Source organism: Ctenocephalides felis, unplaced genomic scaffold, assembly GCF_003426905.1.
Source record: "Ctenocephalides felis isolate EL2017-DRISC unplaced genomic scaffold, ASM342690v1 CF-g0.4_SCAFFOLD_01886, whole genome shotgun sequence".
In the NCBI taxonomy this organism is placed as follows: domain Eukaryota; kingdom Metazoa; phylum Arthropoda; class Insecta; order Siphonaptera; family Pulicidae; genus Ctenocephalides; species Ctenocephalides felis.
The window spans coordinates 128,541,058-128,563,800 of record NW_020538040.1 but is presented as its reverse complement, the minus strand read 5'-3'; the positions used below and the strand labels follow the sequence as shown (position 1 = coordinate 128,563,800).

Sequence of the window (22,743 nt, the reverse complement as noted above, 5' to 3'; positions counted from 1 at the left end):
TAATAAGGAATTAACTAAAAATTTTACTGAACATAGTTCAATAGTTGTTTGTATGATTCTGTCATACGTGTCATGTATGTTATGTGATGTCATGAAGTTTATTTATTTTAGACTAAATAATTACTGAAAGTCAAATTAGACCTTTGTGTCCCACTACATTACATATTTATATTACAATAAATTTAAGGAGAAAAAAACTTATGTCCGAGTACAATATAAGCTAAATATAATAATAATTACCTGGTAGAGAAACTGTAATTGCTATTAGAAAGACACCGTGATAGTTTTTGTTATAAACAATAAATTTGATTCCTATTTTTAACACCAAACCTACCAACGCCGGTCAAATTGACCGTTTCAAACTTCGCGCATAACTTCTTAGAATATACAAATAATATTTTCTTTGATTTTAATTATTTTTTATATTTTCCGAAAAATAATTGTCATGTGGCCTACCTCGGTTTGTCATTTTGACCGGTGGACAATAATTTTATTTAAGGAGCTGTTTTTGTCAAATTGTAGATGCAAACCTATATAAAAGATACCAAATGAACCAGGCTTTAGGATAACGTTCTGGATAAAGTCAATAGTAAATATGTATATATTTGGTTTATTTAGTTGGGAAATGACAAGAAAAGAGATTGTTCAATTCTTCAATTGGATAATTCGTTGTTCTGAAACTAATAAATTCATTCACAAATTTTGAAGAAATTGTATGAATCAAATTATATCACTCACACGGTGTATAAAAGTAATCCGAAAAAATGCTTTTCCCAAGTTTCAAACATTCATCTATAGAAATAGGAGGAACCAGTAAAAGTCCTCCGAAAACTATTACATTTTGTATTAGTACATTATTTGATGAAAATGTGGAAAACCAAATGGCTAAGAAATGTAACAAGAAGTCAAAAAATTGTAGATGGCAACTTTAGGTATATTTCAACATTTTGAAGACAAGGATTTTTTTAATTTCTTTTATTGGCCTCTGATAACATTTAGCCACATATATAATATACAATATATAAGTAGCATATATATTATATTAATCACTTACATCTTAACTTTACTATTATTAACAAACTTAATCATGTAAGTATAACAATTCAAATTTTGCAATAATGATGTCAAATTAAAGGGTTTGATCTGTGTTTTCATAGAGTGCAGTTCTTCTAACAATTTAGCCCTGTTTGCCTCAAATATACTACATTCTAGTATGATGTATTCAGATGATGCACTTGATGCTCCACAAGGACATGATTCTGACACTATTATTCCCATCCTTTTCAGAAGGATTAAAAGCATTTTTGTTTTAGCTAATTTTTTAGTTAGGCGATGCATATTCAAAATCAAAGAAGATCAAAGTTTTATCAATACTGCTCATAAGTTCGGCTTTGTGTGGACGAAGAACTTGCCAAATAAAATTTTGCGAAACAATAAGATACTTGCGTCAAATATACATTTCAGACTAATATAATTGGTAAACAATGTAAAAATTAAATAAATATTTAATTTTATTTGTTTTTTTCTTACAATTTCTTTTAAAAATTTGTAAAAATAAAATTAGATAAAACTTCACGAAAATGTCTTTATTTCATGTACATTAAACAATAAATCAATAATTATTTGAATTGAATAATAAAATAGATAGCTTTTTGATTGAAGTTCAATTTGACCGAGCGCAGCAGGTGTAAATATACGTGCATTGTCTAGGTTTAATGTTAAGCGTTTTTATTAACGTAGAGGGAAGTGAACATTGCGAGATCTTGGAGGTTGGTTGAGCAGTAAATACTAGATATTCTAAAAATCTGTTTTATTGTCTCTCATACGAGAGTTGTGCAAACAACCAGTGTCGTTTTCATACACGATATGATACAACATGGTGGTATAATTTCAATTTTATGAGTGTACGCGAAATAATATCGCGCCCAATTGATGTTTCCGCCGTTATGCTTTGTTTACGAGTGTCACATCGTCATGAGATCCATTTATGTTCGATAGAAAATGTGTCCGCATTATAGTCTAATAATAAAAATTATATTTCTGACGATAAATATCCAGACATTATCCATAAAGTCATAGTCGAACGAAGAAAATTTATTATTCGTTAATATCATAGTGTCAGTGTAACGAAGTTACGACCATACAACAAAATTAGGCGTTCATTACTGAAAACACAAGTCTCATATTGGTAAACGATTTTTTTTCACCAAGGAATAGCAATGGAAATCGCAAACAAATCAAAAATGAATTTATTAATATCCCAAATGAGGAGACTGCTTTCGTCAGAAAATCCAATTTACTAATTTTGTTTTCTCGATGTTTCAAGTCATTCTGAACAGAATGAGACCAAATATAAAAAAGTATGTATGTGGATCCGATTTTTGACTTTTTGTCGATGTTGTTTTAAAAATGTCTAAACCGGTTTTAAAAGCTAATAAGCCATTCGATAAGGACAAATGTTGATTAGTTTTGTCGTTTTGTGCAACGGCCGGTAGAGCTGTTTTTTAATAATTAGCAGAAAATTGTAAAATTCTTGTTTACGTTTACATAGATTTTAGGTTGAACAACAAAGTTAAAAAATCATAATCTAAATATGTATTTTTGAACATGATAAACAATAAATTGTATCAACGCTCTCTCTTTCAGAAATCAGACTTTTTTTGTTTGAAATGCAATCTTTTTGTAATTACATTTTGTTTTCGTAATTTTTCGTACATTTTACAATCAGAACTTTATGTGTTCTTTAAGCTGTACTGAACACTGCTCATTACTAAGATGTTTGTTGTGGTTAATAGATAATCCATGGATTGACTTACTCAATCTGAAATATAAAATTTTAGCATTTCTCGCATGGATCAACCGATTTGAATGGCAGGCAGGTCCAGCCGTCACGGAAATAAAGAGCAAATAGGTGCAGAAAATAGAAATCGAGTTTTTGAGAGAATGGAGCATCCGATTAAATCATCTAAAAAACATTCAGTTTGTGATGATTGGGAGAAGTGGGTTATTAGTTTTTGGGGAAGGCATGTTCAAAAAATGGCAGTTTTTAAGAGAAATAAGCATCTGACTTGAATAATTCAAAAAACTTTCTGCTTGTGTTGACAAAACAATTGCTTTTGGATAAAAATTATTTATTCCAATTCTTTTTTTTTCAAAACTATTTTTTTTGTATATCGAAAATAATTCAGATTTCAATTTTAAATCTGGTTAAAATTTTAATGCTCACTTATATATTTTAAATGAAAAATTTTAACTTTGTAATTCAGTTTATATAAAATATTGAAAATATTTGCACAAATAACATATAAATTTTATAAAAATATAGAAAATATATTATATATTTTGTTACAGTAAGGGAAGTTTCAGCAATTTGCCTTAAGGCACGATGCCATACACCACCAGTTAATATTTATATTGAAGGCTATTGAAAGACAACCCGCAGGTCGTCATTTTAATTGGGGTTTTTCAGCAATGCCGGGTTAAGGGCTATTTTTACTTCAAAACATATTGCTATAATGCTATCTATATTTCCAAGCAAAAATCGTTGTCACTGCTGCCTGACAACAGGTTATTCGAAGTGGGTATCGAACCCGGGACCTCTGAATCAGATTTTGTCGCTCTTAAAAATTGAAGGTATCGTAAATTGAACAACCGTCTTCAAAAACAAAATGAAAAACATCGAGAAAAAACTTTTGTCACGAACTTGACAATGTGGCTATTTGTTGCCTGATTGCGATGTCACTTATTTAAAGTGATGACTGGTACATGATTTCCCTTACTTCAAAATAGTATTATTAAAAAATGACTCACTTTCCTTGTTTTTGAGATATTGGCTTTAAGATCCGCTCTACCCTAAACGATTCAAGAAATTATTGATTCTCCTCCGACTCCATGTTGATCGAATGTTTTGACTGTTTGTTTGATCATGTTCTCCAAATATTAATTAGAGTTTAAACTAATTTTGAGCAATGACTCCACATTATTTACAGTGAATTTGGTGTTAGGCGTTACAAATTACAATGCGCCATCCTGCAAGTCCTATTTTCTTAATCCTTTATATATAATAAAGGAAAAGATTAACACTTTTCAATCTGTATTTAACGCCGTAATATGGCATCGGCAAAATCTCCAAAAGTATCAAAAAAGAAATCAGTTTGAATTAGGTATTTGAAGGAATAGTTTCTACAAAACTCTCAGAATATTTTGAATGTTTTATCTGTTATTTATACAATTTTTAAGATTATGCGGATTCTATATATGCAGGAGTATTTGTGTGCCAAATTTTAACAAAATCAAGTTTGCAAACAATTTAATATTCATGTCGCTTTCAATTCACCAAAAGTATTTTTGCAAGTTTAAAACCATTACAGACTTTTTAAACTTTTAAACCAAATTTGGAATTCAGAAGTACGTAACTTATTATGGAAATAAGAATTTAATGAAATAAATTATGCATATTGAAGACAATAATTTTATATGCAAAAGTTAAATTTAGGCTTTAAGAGTACCATTTTTACTACTTATCTCCGTATACATTCACCAAATAATGTTCTTAGAATCATTGATTTGTTTATGATCGTTTTACCCTATAACAAAACTATTTTATCTATGGCACATCCAATTTTTCGCTATCAGAGAATATTTTTTACATTTGCGCATTATTTACAACTATCTGATACTTTTATATAAAATACGCAGTGCGAGGGTGTACTCATAATTAGAAATATATTCTGACTCTGTATTATATTTACACAACAAATAGCGTAAACTTTCTAGTTTTTTTTAGATATATTCAGACTTTTAACATGGATTTAATTAACGCGTAGAACTTTTGCACAAATGGCTCCGAACCAAATGTAACGCGAACTGTACTTTTAATGAGATAATGCTATTTTTATAATACTTTTCAAACATATTATATATATATATATATATATATATATATATATATATATATATTTGTAACAATGTTATTAAAAGTTGTTAATAAACTTGCATTATTTTACTATTTTATGCTTTCAATTTGAATTAATTTTTTTTATTGATGGATATAATTTCCATTTATTCCAGATAATTGTAATGTGCACCAGTGCTAATAATTATCACAGATAATTTAACACTAAATTTGTTCCGAACTTTTTATTTGTACTAACCAGTTACCAGGTGCATGGCATTGTGTCTTACGGCAATTTTATTTCAATTATTTATATTAAAATTTCATTTCTTTTTGAAAATTATGAGATTTTTTAATAATTTTAAATTATTTAGATGCTTGAAATTTTGGGATAAAATTTCATGAAAATTTATTTAAAAAAAAAAATCGATTTTTTTGAAAATATTGACACTTTGAAAACTTCGAAATATTCTAAAGTTTCTGAAAATATCGATTTTTAAAAATTTAGATGTATTTGAAAAATTTTCAAAGTTTTGATTTTTTTTGTAAATTCTGATTAATTTCGAATTTTTTTTTGTTGAAGATTTTGATTTTTTTTTTAAGATTTTGAAAGTTTCAAAATTATTTGAAAAAGTGTTTTTTCACACTGTTAACACTAGCAAAATGTTTTTCGAATCATTCTAATCGAATAACCCGTTCTCTCAAAAACTGCATCACCCTTTACGCTCAGTACCATCAAAACTGCTGGAATACCTTACCCAAAAACTAACCAGTATGTCTCATGGTCAGTACGAACCGAATGTTTTTTGAATCATTCAAATCCCTTGATCCATACTGTCCAAAATGTCAAGGACATTTGTTTGAACTATATGCAAGAACTGTAAAAACTAAAAATCCTTAAACGGAAACCCGAAAAATGAAAACAAAATTTGTTCTGATAATAAAATTCTCTATAAAACCTCCAATAATTTATTATGCTTATGTCCTATAATCATTTTTTTACCTTCAAATTACATTTTTTAAAACTTTTTTCTGAATCTTCGAAACCGCTGCACCTGCCTTTCGAAAAATTTTGTCAGTTTTTCAAATTTAGTCAATTTTTCATGATCTCAAAACGCAAAGAGAGGCAAAAAATTTTGTATTTGAGATTTCTATAACTTACCTACCCTACGGAAAGTTACAAATAATAAGTTAACTATAAATTTATACGTTATGTGTTTAATTTGAAACTCAAATGTTGGTTATTTATATGATTTATAATATTTCAATTATCAGAGATGTGTGGCTTTATAACAAATAAAATTTTGATGTAGTAATTTATCCCATATTACATAGTATATGATGAAGAAAGATGCAAATTTTAATATAATACAAATTTATATAATTTGCAAATTTTAATATGTTAAAATTGATTCAAATATTCATTTACGTTATGACCTTGTTAGAAAAAAATATGTCTAGAATATATTAAGGTTGTTGTTATTATTAATTTCACGCAGCAGTAAGGTAAGTTATGGTAATCGTAAAAAAATCTAAAATGAAAATTTTTGAATCATTTTACGTTTTAGGGCTCGCCCGTAGGAGAGCGGTTAAGAGCGACGGGATCTGAATCAGAGGTCCCGGGTTTTCGATTTGTTTGAAAATCTGTTTTTTTTTTTTTGTAAATTTTAACGTTTTTGAAACCGCACATAAATATACATTCGTATATACATACATACATACACAAGTTCATTTTTTAATTAGAATTAATCTAATAAGGATGACTTTTTATTGGTGCAGCAATGCCGGGTGAGAGCTATTTTCATTTGGAAACATATTTCCAAGTAAAAATCGTTGTCACTGTTGCCTGACAACAGGCTGCTCAAAGTGGGTATCGAACCAGGGACCTCTGGAACCAGTTCCGTCGCTCTTAACCGCTTACCTACGGACGACCCCATGAAGTAAATGAATATTTTTATGGCTATAGTTTGAAATTGTAACACTTTATTTCTGTATCTTTAAATACAGCTTTGGCTATACTGTGCCACATTAATGGTTTTTTGGCTTTTGTAAAAAAAAATCAAAAATTTTAAATGTTATCAAGGGACGAACATTAAATGCGCAGCTATTTTGTGAATTATATCCGGACAGTAAAGCCTAATGTACGGATCTACTTTGTTATTAAGGAGTAATGTGGTTCTCTCGCAGAAATGTACTAATAGAGTATGAACTCTCAAACTGAAAAACTCTCAATATTTTTTTGTTTGATTAAGCAAATGTTATTGTAGATGATATGAAAAACTCTTCTTAAGTTACATATCTTGCATATTTAGAGGATATTTTTTAAAGTATAAATATATTAAAGAAAGAATTGCAAGGAAAGTTATTTATATTGTTTTACCAAGAGAAATAGTGTCAGCGTTTGGATTAAGCTGCAATACTGAAAGCAGAAAGTGAAAAAAAACAAGATATCTTCTTTTTCAAGGTTAGCTTTGTTTTTGGGAGATCGCGAAAATATTTGTTTTACTGATATCAAGGAAACAATTGTTAGACATCTTATCGAACTTTCAGATTACTTTCCAGATTCTGATACACGCACTAGAAATACTGTCTGTTGAATTGTAGATCCTTTTAAATGCGCTATAATACCAGGAGAACCCTCAGGTTTTGCAGAAGCAATTCTTGAACTTCGATATAATACTGAAGCACGTATTCAATTTGATAGTAAACAAAACCTGTGGTTTTTTTGAATGTCAGAAGCAGCAAAGGCCTTCAAAATTGCACACGAAGAGGCGGTTAAAACATTGCTGCCAGTTGGCTATTTAATGAACATAAAAACGAAATCGCTCAAAAGCCGAAGACTCTATTTAAATTGCTCTTACTTCAAAAAGTCCCAATTTTGAAACAATTGTATCAAACATAGAACATGAGTTCTTCAACACGTGAAAGAAGAATGGTTTCTATTTTTTCAATTCCAATTCTTGATTATTCATCATTTATATTTCTTGACTATTTAAAATTTTCTGTTTTAACACTAAGACCAACTAATTGTTAGTTTTTTTTAACTTCCCGTAGTAATAGCAAAGAAATCGAAATGAAAATTTTTATATATTTTTACGTTTCAAAGGATTCGGAATATTTTGGCATACCTTAGAAAAAATGTGTGTGTATACAGATACAAATTTTCTCCGACGATTTCGGGAACACGGATCTACCGATTTTAATAATTTAAAAAGCATTTGATTAGTATTGATAAGGAGAGACGTGCTGATTAGTTTTTAGGCAAAGGCAGGTTTAGCCGTTTTGAAGATATAGGGCATAAAGAGACGTTTTTACAAAAGGCAATTTTGCAGTTTCGGAGGTATGGAGCGCAAAGGGCGTAAAAACGGTTATGCAGTTTTTAAGAGTACGGATCATCCGATTAAAAATTCAAAAAACATTTTGTTTGAGTAGACGGTGTGCAAAAAAAGCTTTTACAGAAAATTTCGTAATTTTGAAAATTACAAATGAAAAAATAAAAAAAAATAAAAAAATTTAAATTTTCGAAATTTTTCATCATTTTTTTAAAAAAAAACTGAATTTTGAAAAATTTCGAAAAATCTCAGAATTTAGAAAAAAACAATTTCTTACAAAAATTTGAGAATATTTCGAAATTTCAAAAAAATTAAATATTTTCAAAAATTCCCAAATTCTCAAAAAATTACGGAAAGTTTTAGCAATTTGCCTTAAGGCACGATATCATGCACCCTACTAGTTACTTCTTATATTTTTTTAGTGGTGCATTTGTGAACAATTATTATTAGGAAATAATTAGAATCATTCCAATTACATAGTTCACTGAAGATGACACAAAACAATGTGTCAAAACGTATGGAAACAATACGTAATATATAATAAGTATATTTATATAATATTGATGTATTGCCCTGAAAATTGAATCTCACATAATTCAACATCAAAATTATTAAATTTATATATATATATATATATATATATATATATATATATATTAGAGATAGGCTCATCATATTCAAAGTCGGATCGACTCGGATTTGACTCCGCTTCATGCTGGAGTTATATCCGCTTAACAACTCCAACAACTTTGAAAGCGAAATGCTCGACACAAATGTGTTCTATAGTGCGTTGTTTATGTATCTAAGAATTTGTCAAATCCCATTAATTATTTGAAATTAAAATTTATGAATAAATATCAATAAAAAAAATTTCTAAAAAAATCACAAATAAATGACGGGTTGTACAATTTTTTAGTCGACCAGATAATCAACTCAATGACTCGTAATTTAAGCAGTGTTGACCAAAGTAAAAACGCAAAACCAGAGAATCAAATTCAATTTAATTATTTTCATTTGGTGAGAAAATAATGGATTTTTTGGATTGATTTTATATAAACATAATGTAAACTTTGTAATGAAAGCAAAACATTTATCATAAAATATTTTCACCAAATGATAATACTTCTGCAGAATTAATATTATATCGGGTAGTTCGATTAACATATTATTACTTTTATTATCAATTATATTATCAACTATATAATTGTGTAAAAGTAAAAATTTAATACTACATATTTGTTGCTGCTTAAATACTATTGACGTCACTGATATATTTTGCACTCGAAAGTATTGTTATTTCAGGCTATGTAAAAACCAGATTAAATATATTTTGTTTCATGTATTTTTCGGTATGTATATTCCTGATTGCCGTCATTCACGGCCAAAGATTTCGTAGCTAGGAATATGACCCCTTACTATTCAATAAATTATACATTTGAGCTATTCACACTTGAACACAATTTCATTATTCTGTATCTTTGAAGTAATACTTTTGTATTTTCTGGAAAATACACAATGATATTATTTTGAGTTTCATACCTAAAAGGTCATAAAACTGCATGCGAGAAAGCGACCGCTTCCTTCCCAAAGCAAAAACGCCAAAAACAGTGAATGTCTGCACAAGTTAACAGATTTAATACCAGTTTAGGAAAGTTGGATATGACAAATCCTGTGAAACAACTCCACTCGGATTCACTCCGAACTCCGAGGGAGGAGTTGTATCGGAGTGATAACTCCGGAGTGAGTTACCCATCTCTAATATATATATTATTAATACTGGTATGTATTTCTTGGTACTACGTTGATAAATTGAATAAAATTTTTAGTTAATGAACTATTCAAAATTATCATGGAGTTCAAAAAATAAAAGATGCTGAAAAGAAGCAAATGTATTTTTTCGCTTTGGCGTAATATCAATTCATACAAAAATATTTTGAGGTAATGACTTTCCCGACCGCCGACCTAAAGCATGTATTCAGTATAAGACATGTAATTTTCAAGGAGCACATACATTAGTATATTATTTGCATGAAACCAGATACTCCGTTTAAATAGGTTTTTCATTCTCCCTCGTTTTAACAACGATGCAAAACATTCAACCAAATTGCACCTAAAAAACATCAGCCAGTGTAAACACAAAAGATGAGAATCTGAATCCGGTATCTGTGCGTATAATTACACCGGCGGAGATTCCCTTCGTTCCGAGTTGTTTGTTTTTCTGCACGGCCATTCTTCATCAAATTACGAGAATTAAATTCATTAATTAATTACAATGCAAAAATAAAAACGCGACATTATACATATATATATATATATATACATATATATATATATATATATATATATATATATACTTGTTTTAGCAATCTTGCCGTAGAGTTTGAGATACGAGGCAAAAAGTGCCAAAAATGGTATTTCAATTCTTGAGATAACCGAGCTTCCGATTTAAATAATTCAAAAAACATTTTACTTGTATTGACAAAATGAACAACTGGTAATTTATATAATATATTTATAAAGGCAGGTCCAGCGTCTCCGGAGATCCAATAAAAAAGTAAAACATTACAAAACATTAAACATATGTACATAAATTATTTTTATTGAGAGTTCATAACTGCTGGACCTGCCTTCCTCGAATGTTTATTACGGTATTGGAAGTTCGATGCCATGCGCCCCACTAGTTTTATATAACCTCTATAAAAGCCAGCACCTGGGTGGGGAAAAAAGAACCGACTGAACCTTTACCTTGAAGATGTAAAAAATAAGAAATAGCAAATAAAAAAACTAATTTAGGTTAAAACAAGCTATTTTACAAGAGATAAGTAAATCGTTATTCCAACTCTACTGATGAATATTTCTGACGAAATACCAGATCAAGGTTATTTACAGCATTATCTCCGTAAAAAAGGCACGCATGAAAATTATATATTGAATTGGTTGAAAAATAGCTAATATTTTGGAAGATAATTTTAAAATTAAAACAAAACATTTGACTTGTTTGCCTCTGGTCGTCCCAATATACTCCCCCTATAAGGTAAAAAAGACCGACGAGTTGATCTAAGAAAATTTTTTACTTTTTAATTTTGTATACATCTCGAAAATATTCTATTTATACCAGTCGAAAGATTAAAAAACTACACAAATTAAAACAAATAAATTCGTAAGGAGGTCAGTTCACATTTTCTGTAGTCAAACACATAACCAAGAAAACAAGTAGGAATTTAAAAAATAACCTATAAAATAGTTCAAAATGTTAAATTTTATGACCAACTAAAAAGCTCAAACCAATAGTAAGAATTTGCAATATATTTTTTAGAAGCATTTTTATTACACAAGCAGCCTTATTATTTGAACATTTTACATCGTATAAACATTGATAAAAGTTATTCGATAGCATACCTAAAAATGTTATTTATCGAAGTTAATTATTAAGATAAATAACTTTGCGCTAATTAAATTCATGAAACTATTATCTTCTACAGTAATCACAACTAAAAACTCAAACAATAGAATTTTCAATATTCATTTGGCAAGCGTTGTTTTTATAAAACAAACAACTCAATTATTTGAATTTTTTACACAGTATAAACATTGATAAGAGATATTTGATAGCACACCTAAAATATTAATTATTGAAGATAATTACTTTATGCTAATTAAATTCTTCAAGCTATTCTATTATCTTCAAGAGTATTTCAATTATTTTCAAAATATCTAAAAGCAAACAAATATAAACGCGTTTGATTTAAAATGATATTATTGGTAAAATTATTTATTGAACGTTTGGATATAATACTAGTGGGGCGCGTGGCATCGTACCTTAAGGCAAATTGCTGGAAGTACTCGTATCAAAAATTATTATTTTTTTAAAAAAGATTAACATTTTTGAAAAAAATTTACTTAAGAAAAAAATTGAGTTTTGAGAAACTATAAAGTTGACAAAAAATTACTTTTAAAAAATTTTTTTTTTTTGTAATTTTTTTTTTTTTATTTTTGAAAATAGATTTCTTCATTTTGACATATTTTTGAAATTCTGAACTTTTTTTCAAAGCAATCGTACTGCTTTACCTGAATAGAGACAGAATATCAAAGCGCGTAAGCGCCGCGTCACCGTCTAACGGATAAACGTTGGTACGGAACCTATAGGAATGTAAACAAAACTTATACTTGTTGTTAAAATCTTTATAAAATATCTGATAATTTGTTGTGCATATGTCTAATGATCATTTTTGACCGGCAAATGGCATTTTTTTACTTTTTTACCAGAGCTCCGATCAACCGATATGAATATTTCAAAGACATTCGATTCGTATTGAAAAAGAAACGTGCTCATTAGTTTTTGGCAAAGGCAGGTCTAGCCGTTCCAAAGATACGGGGCAAAAAGTGCCAAAAACGGTAACTCAGTTCTTATGAGAACGGAGCGTCCGATTTCAATAATTTAAAAAACATTTTACTTGTATTGACAAGATAAAAAACTGATTAAATATTTTGAGAAGCAGGTCCAGCGGTTAGAGACTCTCAATAATGCATATTAAACATATGTACATCGAATTATCAGATACTTTATAGAGATTTTAATGTATGGAGTGTACACATTTTGTGTAAATTTTTTTGGGTTTTGTACCAAGATTTTTAATTACGGTACGGGAAGTTCCAGCAATTTGCCTTAAGGCACAATGCCATGCACCCCACTAGTTTATTATTAACTTAAAAAAAAGTAAAGTAAAAAATAAAAAAAAGATGTTGTTAAATGGATGAATGAAACAATGAATGCATTAACAAATGAATAAATGAATTAATAACTGGTACAAGAAATAGATAAATTGATAAATAAAAAAGTAAATGAAGTAATGAATAAATTATATTATATTATATATATATATATATATATATATATATATATATATATAACTTTCAACATAATTAATTATTGATTTTCAATAGTAATAATCTCATTTGTAATTTCTATGGTGTTTGAAAGGAATAATGTTTGAAGTGAATTATCTAATTAAATTTCCGAAGGGTAAGTTACAGTAATTGCAAAAAATCAAAATTGAAAATTTTTATATATCTTCACGTTTCAGAGGTTTCTGAAAATTTTGGCGTACCTTATAAAAAATAGATGTTCGCGTGTGTTCGGATACAAACCGATCTGAATGATTCAAAAAACATACGAAACCTATTGACGTGCTGATAGAATTTTAACAAAGGCAAAACGTTTCGAAGACACTGGGCAAAAGTGCCAAAATGGCAATTCAGGTTTTGAGAGAACGAATGAGTGTCCGATTTGAATGATACAAAAAAACATTTTTCTTGTATTGATGAAATGAATAATTGATTCAATTTTTTAACTAGTTGGTATTGGTATTTAGCCTTAAGGCAAGTTACATGAACTTCCCGATATGTATAAATAATCGACTTAGTCAATAAAAAATAAATTAATTTATGAGTGATTGAAAGTATTCCGAGTGGATGGATTTATTACACATTATTGAGAACGCTTTAACTCGGAGTATTTTCTAAGAGCAAATTTTCAAAAATCAAAAATCTTTATATTCGAACCAGTTTCCGTAGGACATTAATGGTTTAGTATTTTCATTAAGATCCAATACTCTATCGTTACATCAAGTAAATCGTTTAATTTTAATTTCAACAAATATCAAAAGAACTACTCATTTTCTCATACTTTGATGAATTTTTTAAATTAAACTACTTGTCGTAAGGACGTAATATTTCAGTAAGTTCTAAAATCGGCTTAAATGTTTTTTTCAGCAGTTAATTACAAGAAAACGGCTCGGTAGATTTTCAACTAAAACTAATCAGTATCATTCCCAACTAATATATTTCGAACAGTTTTAGATTTTTCAAAATCGGTTTGATAGTATGATCTTAAATGTGGACGAAAAGTTTATACTTTTTTCGAAATTACAAAGAAACGGCTCGGCCAATCATCGCACAAAACTGAGAAACGATAATCCTAATCGAGATACATCAAATGGTTTTTAAATTTCTGAAATCGGTTCAGGCGTTTTTGAGCAAACGTCGATGAAAGTTTTAATTTTGACAAATGCCAAAAAGAACATACTAATTTTTGCAAACTTTGACGAGTTTTTAAAGCTAAACGACTTGTCGTAGGACCGTAATATTTCAGTATGATATAGAAGACTATGGTATCTACCGTCAAAAAAATAATAATAAAAATCGACAAAAAAATTTTTTTAACACCTTATTACAAGTAAACGGCCCGGCCGATCTCTACCAAAAACTAATCAGCACGATTCCCAACCAATATCTCCCGAACGGTTTTTGAATTTTCAAAATCGATTCAGAATTGCGGGCTAAAACGTAGACGAAATTTTTTTAACTTTTCTGCGATTTATAAAGAAAACGCTTGGTCGATCGTCTGAAAGTTTTGAAATCGGTCTAGCCGTTTTTGAGAAAACGTCGATTTACGGCAAAACATCTGTTCACACACACACACTCACACATACTTTTTCCAAACTTGGTCTCGTTCGAATCAGAATGGCTTGAAACGTCGAGAAAACATAAAATTAGCGAATCGGATTTTTTTATGAAAACATAAACTTCTCCTTCGGGAAGTTAAAAAGTTAAAAATATTCATTTAGCAGTAAAAATAATTATTACACATATGCTCATCATATTATCAGATATTTTATAGGATTCTAATAACAAATGCAATTTTGTTTATACTTTTTGTTTATAATGTTTTAGGTTCACCTATATAATTCAAACAAATGTTCTGATAAATGACATTTACAGTATGAATCAACCGACTTAAAGTTTGTCAAAATTTTCAAAAAAGTCGTTTTTTTTCGATTTAAATTTTAGAATTTTCAAAGTTGTTCAAAAAAATTTTAAAATTTAAAAATTCTCGATTTTCTTTTCAAATCTTTCCAAACATTTAAACATTTAAAAATTTTAAATAGCGGTAATGGCAGTTTTAGCGATTTTTTGCTGATAGCACATTGTGATAAGAAAATAAAAATTTAGTGTTGTATGTATTTTTGAATGTCGCATTATAAAAAAAATAAAAACAAAAAAATTCTTCAAAAAATTAAGAACAAATTCAGGGTGAACAACCCTTATTACTTAGCAGTATGGACAATAGATACCAGCTGATTTTCAGACCTACTGAATACGAATATAAAATTTAGTAAAAATCGGTAAAGCCGTTTTGGAGGAGTACACGAGCGAATATATATATATATATATATATATATATATATATATATACATATGCATACATACATACATATATACATATTTGTGTGTTTGCGTAAGAATTTAATTAACAAATACGATGGATTTTACCGTATTTACAATCCTAAGTGCCAATGTAATTAACGCGTTTGAGTCGTCGGCTCGATCCTTAACCAATTCTTAGGGCGCAGGTACAATTATCGCGGAATTTAATCAAATCATTTACTTTGGTATTGAACCGGGAGAAGGATTACGGCATATTATTAAATTTCAACAAATCACTTATTTATTTAAATATCTGTATGTGCCCAGCGGTGGAGTAGGGTTCTACTCGTCAATAAAAACTGGCGAATGAAGTTGTGCATCTTTTAGGTGTTTCTCGCCAAATTTTTGGTCATTTTGGACACTTTGTTTTTAATCGACAGCCGTAAATACATGTAAGTGGTTTTGTCAAAATAGAGAAAATTGAGTAATGGGCTTTTATTAACTTCCCGAAGGAGAAGTTTATGTTTTCATCAAAAAATCCAAATTGCTAATTTTATGTTTTCTCGACGTTTCAAGCCATTCTGAATCGAATGAGACCAAACTTGGAAAAAGTATGTGTGTGTGTGTGTGTGTGTGCGTGTAAGTGAACAGATTTTTTGCCGTAAATCGACGTTTTCTTGAAAACGGCTGGACCGATTTTAGAAATTTAAAAGCCACTAGATGTATCCCGATGAGGACTATTGTTTGTCAATTTTGTGCGACGATCGGCCAAGCCGTTTCCTTATAAATCACAGAAAAGTGAAAAATTTTTCGTCTACGTTTTAGCCCGCAATTCTGAATCGATATTGAAAATACAAAAACCGTTCGAAAGATATTGGTTGGGAATCGTGCTGATTAGTTTTTGGTAGAGATCGGCCGGGCCGTTTTCTTGTAATAAAGTTTTTTTTTTAAAAAAAATCACTATTTTTATGATTATTTTTTTGACGGTAGATACCATAGTCTTCTAGATCATACTAAAATATGACGGCCCTACGACCACTGGTTTAGCTTTAAAAATTCGTCAAAGTTTGTAAAAATTACCATGGTCTTTTTGGCATTTGCCAAAATTAGAATTTTCATCAACGTTTGCTCAAAAACGCCTGAACCAATTTCAGAAATTTAAAAACCATTTGATGTATCTCGATGAGTATTATCGTTTCTCAGTTTTATGCGACGATCGGTCTAGCTGTTTCTTTGTAATTTGGAAAAAAGTGTTAAACTTTTCGTCCACATTTATGCACATACTACCGAATCGACTTTAAAAAATCAAAAACTGTTTGAACGATATTAGTTGGGAATGATACTGATTAGTTTTAGGTGATAATCTACAGGGCCGTTTTCTTGTAATTATCTGTTGAAAAAAAAATTTAAGCCGATTTTCATGGAACTTTTTTTGGCGATATAAATCATGGTTTTATAGATCTTACTGAAATATTACGACCTTACGACAAGTAGTTTAATTTAAAAAATTTATCAAAATTTGGGAAAATGAGTAGTTCTTTTGACATTTGTTAAATTTAAAATTAGACAATTTGCTTCATATAATGATAGAGTACAGTAAAATTATTGATTTTTGAAAATTTGTTTTTAAAAAATACTTCGACCGGGTTGACGTGTTCGATTTTCAATAATGTGTAATAAATCCACGTCGAATACTTTTAACTACTCATAAATTAATTTATCTATCATGGATTAAGTCGATTATTTACACAAATCGGGAAGTTCATGTAACTTGCCTCAAGGCAAAATACTAATACCAACTAGTTGAATTATGCTGTGGCATGCCTAGATAATTGCGTAAAATTTCAAAATCTCGGTGGAAAAATTTATATTTTTCCTGTAGATTTGTATGGCACCTAGTTTCATTTAAAAACCTGTTATCTCTACAAGTTTTAATATTCAACATCTACATTTTTTGCAAAAGTTACTCTTTCTGCATGCCATTCTATTCTATGTACTATGCGTGTTTATCGATAATTATTTGTACAATGGTATTACCCTGCGATTCAATGATTATGCCATAATCGATTGATAATTTGACGCGTCTAGTTTTATGGATGGTTGCCTTTCCCTCGTCAATATCGAAGAATTGTTTTGAAAATGTTTCAGAGGATAGATGCGTAGATTTCTATAAGCTCAGGAAAATCTGAGGTAAATCAGTGAAAAATGTTCACTGACTTAAAGTAGAGTGAAAGATGATTCGATAACTAACACGACTATTAGGAAATAGGTATTTGCGGTAGACGAGTGAAAATTCAAAATTGTATGTATTTTTCAATTCCGCAATATATGAAAATGAAACTAAAAACGTTGGTCCCGAGAATTAAAATCGTGTTTGAGGTGGACAAACATTGAAAGAAATAATTAGCCTTTTGTAGTTGAAGTGAGACTTTCCTCTAAGCTCAAAAAAATCTTAATTGAAATTCTACAATTACCTAGTATGTAATTGTGGTAGGTGGTTCGATGTACGATATATAAAATATGTGATATCTGATGATTTTTTGTAGGGTATGCCAAAATTTTTAAAAACCTTTGAAACGTAAAGATATAGAAAGTTAATAAATTATATTAATGAACTATTAGCTGTACCCAAAACTTGACATTAAGCACAAGAGTGAAAAAAAATTGCATTTTTATTTTATTAGCTTTATTAAACGATTTTTTTCTCTACAATAATTGGTTGGTTTCCTTTCTCATGTTTTTATAGAGTTTTGTCTTTCTTTTGATAATAGCTAATGGGTGTAAATTTAGAAAATGAAAATTACAAGCTATGAATAATTATTCAAAAAAAATACAACTATCAACGTTACTAAAGAAATAAAATTATCTGTAAATTTTTGATCAATTTCAATGTAAATCTGAATGAATTCACATCGTGTGCTTAACTAACATAATTATTCATAATTATTACTTAAATTAGGGTAAAAAACAAAGCAGAAAAAAGTATTAACATATTTCAAATCTAGATAAAATATATGAAACAATATATCACTTATTATTTGAAATTGCGATGAGATATGATAAAAAATAAAAACTAAGCTAAACTATATAATCTAATTAACTTGGTTTATTAAATTTCACGCAGACAAAATCGTAAAGTATAGTTGAGTGAAATAAAATAAGATAATATGAGTTAATATATAATGAGATAATATACTTTTATTTATAAATTAAAAGTAACCTAAGTTACGCACTATTACATCAGATACCTGCTAATAAAAATCCCGTCAAAATCGGTCAAGTCGTTTCTGAAATTAGCTCGAACAAACAGACAGACAAAGATGTTAATTTGGTATAAGCACTCTATTTATATTTATTTACGTGTATTAAATAACGACTATTTCAATATTACAGACACTCCAATTTTATTTATGTGCACATTTGTATAGATTTATATTTACGAATACTATTTTATTTTCTATATGCGCACAATTTATTTTGAAAAGTTGCGTATCATTTTTATCGAGAATATAAATGAATTTTATTATATTGATTAATCTTATTTATCCAATATATGTTCACAAAACGAGAGAGTATTAGCAATTTGCCATGGGGAAAAACTTCGAACATCACTGGTTTTTAATTAACTTAGAATAAAAAATAGTCGAGTGGTTATGATTTCAAATGAATAGATATACGATATATATATATATATATATATATATATATATATATATATTCCGCATTTCGCATTTGGATTTAGTTTATAATTTCTAGATTTTTATACAAAATATTATCAAAAAATTTGTTAATTTTTAGTGAAAGTGTTAAGAAGTGTTAATATAAACGTTTGAAATAATCTCAGACATTCAAAAAATAAATAAAAAAATATTTATTGCGATCATCTGAAAAAATCAACTTAGTCAGAATTAATTCTCTTTACTAATCATTTATATATTAAATACGCTTTCATAAATAACTCTTCCAACAATAGTTTTATGTTTTTATTTAAAAATATATATCACATTTCTAGTTTGTCATTCAGTTTAAAATGTCCTAATAAATAAAAATGTGCTTTTATTGCTCACTTTCTCAGAAAATATGATTGCATTAATATAATCAAATTCGTAGAAGTTCATTTACTGAAAACGTTATTATAATATTCAACTCAATATCAACTACTCAATATCAAAATATCCTCAAACGTAATGTTCTTGCCTCCAGAGTGGTATCCTATACAGTTTCCTATTCTATCCTATTAGTTTCCTATCTTCCAAACAGTTATTGCTTTTAGAAGTATTTAGAGAATATGTTTAAATTAAAACCAATAATTATCACATTCGTAAACAATATTCACAAAAAAAACAATCATCAATATAAACATCATTTTTAATTGGCAAAAACTGCACAACAATTAAAATATTACACCAATTTTTGTTAACTTTCATTAGAACAATATTAACTTCTCGAATGAGAAGTTCATGTTTCAGATAATCGGAATAGCTAATTTCACATTCGACGTTTCAAGTCATTCTGAATTGTTTGACACCGAAATGGAACAGGTATATATGAGTATGCGGGCTAAAATTTGACCTTTTCTCAAAAATTTCTCATAAAGACTACATGGATTGCGAAAATATTTAAAGCTTTTTCATAAAACTCGATAAAGTCTAGCAATAATATAAATATAAATATAAATATAAATATAAATATAAATATAAAGATAAATATAAATATAATTATAAATATAAGTATAAATATAAGTATAAATATAAAGTATAAATATAAATCTAACTATACATATCCCTATCCCTATCCATCTCCGAATCTCCCTCTAATCTACACATCTACCTATAATATAATCTCCCTCTAACTCACTAAATCTCCCTCTCCCTCCCCTCTCCCTCTCCAATCTCCCTCTCCCTATCCCTCTCCCTCTCCCTCTCCCTCTCCCTCTCCCTCTCCCTCTCCCCTCCACTCTCATCCTCCCTCTCCCATCTCCTCTCCCTCTCCCTCTCCCTCTCCCTCCCCTCTCCCTCTCCCTCTCCCTCTCCTCTCCCTCTCCTCTCTCTCCCTCTCCCTCTCCCTCTCCCTCTCCTCTCCCTCTCCCTCTCCCTCTCCCTCTCCTCTCCCTCTCCCTCCCCCTCCCTCTCCCCTATCCCCTCTCCCTCTCCCCTCTCCCCTCTCCCTCTCCCTCTCTCCTCTAATATAATATAATATAAATATAAATATAAATATAAATATAAATATAAATATAAATATAAATATAAATATAAATATAAATATAAATATAAATATAAATATAAATATAAATATAAATATAAATATAAATATAAAACGAGACGATCAGATAAGCTTTTAGAAATTAGCAGAGCAGTTCAATAATTTCTGTCCTTATTTTCGCAAAAAATTCTCAACCGAGTTTGAAATTAAAACGTGTTCAAAGCTTCTTTGAGCAGTAATTTTTACAATCGGTTCAGAATTTTTTGTGCAAATGTGGACAAATTCTAAAATAAAAAACGGCCCTGCTAATCGCCTCGCAAAGCTAATGAATGCGAGTCTTCATCGAGTTTCATTAAAACGCTTTTAAATTTTTAATATCGTTCAGCCGTTTTTTGAGAAAACATCAACAAAAAGACAAAATTTAAACCATGAAAAGAAGCGTTGCTCATTATTTCAAACTTAGATGAACTTTCATAATTAAATTAATTATCGTAGGGTTATAATGATTTTTTGAAACCAGGTTTTCTCTCATAATAAAAATGTCATCAAAATCGGTAAACAAACTTTTTTCAAATATTAATTGCAAAAAACGGCTCAGCCGATCTTTACTGAGAATTAATCAACTGATATCTTTGAATTTTTAAAATTGCTTCCCAGTTTTTGGCTGCAATGTAAACCAAAAATTTTTGGGCTTATTGTAAAAGAAACGACTTGACTGATCGCTGCAAAAAACAAATCTACGCAAATTTAAATCGAGTTACATAAATCTTAGGATTTGATGAAGCTGAATTTGAGAGACATACACACAAAAAATTTTTAAATTTTTTATCTCGAACGATTCAGAATGACGTAAACATAAAATTAGCAAGTCGGATGTTTTTGCAAAAATATAAAATTCACGTTAGAGATATAAAAAGCTCTCATACTAGTGGTGGTTAACCCATACTAGTCCAAGATATTACAAACCCCACCACGTTTTCTCAGTAGTTCCGGCCGTGTATGAAAGTTTTCAAATATTTAACAAAAACGTTTCGCGTTAACCCACATCTACAAAAAAAACTGTCAAAAAGCTCACCATTTTCGTTCAGTATTATCACTCTGGTCCCAAGGCAAAGTAATCACTGCACTTGATGTCACTGCAAACGGTTATAGGATGGAAACAACATGATGTCTTCGAAAAGCTGCAGTTCGAAATGACATTGTTTACTCGCCAGTTCTGAATGCGTCTTGCGCAGGACCCTGCAAAGGACCTGCACGTTCGGAAGCCCGCGCAGTACTGATTCTTTCACGAGCTTTGTGCCGTAGAATCGATTTCTCCCTCCGCCGTAGCCCCAGACTCACAACACCGTAGCATCCTAGCCTAATGTCGGTCAGAGGAGGCGCCGACTGGCGAGTGGGTTGTTACCAGCACACGTTAAGTCGACGTGCACACGGTAAGCGCACTAGGAGTTCAATTTTTTAACTTCTCGTAGGGTAAGTTATTGTAATGGGCCGAAAATCGAAATTGAAAATTTTTACATTTCTCGACGTTTTGAAGGTTTCTGAACGTTTTGGCATACCTCAGAAAAAATGGATGTGTGTGTGTGTGTGTGTGTGTATGTATGTATGGATGGATACAAATTTCCAGTCACGTTTTCGGGCGCACAGATCAACCGAATTGAATGGTTCAAAAAACATTCGATTTCTATTAATAGGGAAAAGAGCTGATTAGTTTTTGGCGAAGGCAGGTCGAGCCGTTTCGGAGATACGGAGCAAAGAGTGCAGAAAATAGAAATCGACTTTTTGAGAGAACGGAGTATCCGATTTGAATGATTTAAAAAACATTCAATTAGTAATGATTTGGAGAAGTGTTTATTAGTTTTTGGCAAAGGCAAGCACAGCCATTTCGAAGATACGGGGCTAAATATGTAAATAATGACAGTTTTTGAGAGAACTAAACGTCCGATTTAAATGATTCAAAGAACTTTCTGCTTGTCTTAACAAAATAATTGATTTTGGAAAAAAAATGAATATTTTTTTTTAGGTTTTTTGTATATCGAAAATAATTCAGATTTTATTTTTATTCTGACTAAAGTTCTAATATAACTTAAACAAATAATTTTAACTTTG

General features: G+C 29.5%; 1 protein-coding gene across 1 annotated transcript in view; it reads right to left on the bottom strand.

The window, feature by feature from the left end:
- Positions 1 to 21,784, bottom strand: part of LOC113377223 (guanylate cyclase soluble subunit beta-1) — a 155,895-nt gene extending 134,111 nt beyond the window's left edge. The window contains exon 1 of the mRNA XM_026617460.1: positions 21,710 to 21,784. Coding sequence (XP_026473245.1) covers positions 21,710 to 21,712 — 3 coding nt within the window. The 5' untranslated portion in view covers positions 21,713 to 21,784. The remainder of the gene's footprint in view (positions 1 to 21,709) is intronic.
- Positions 21,785 to 22,743: the final 959 nt, after the last annotated feature.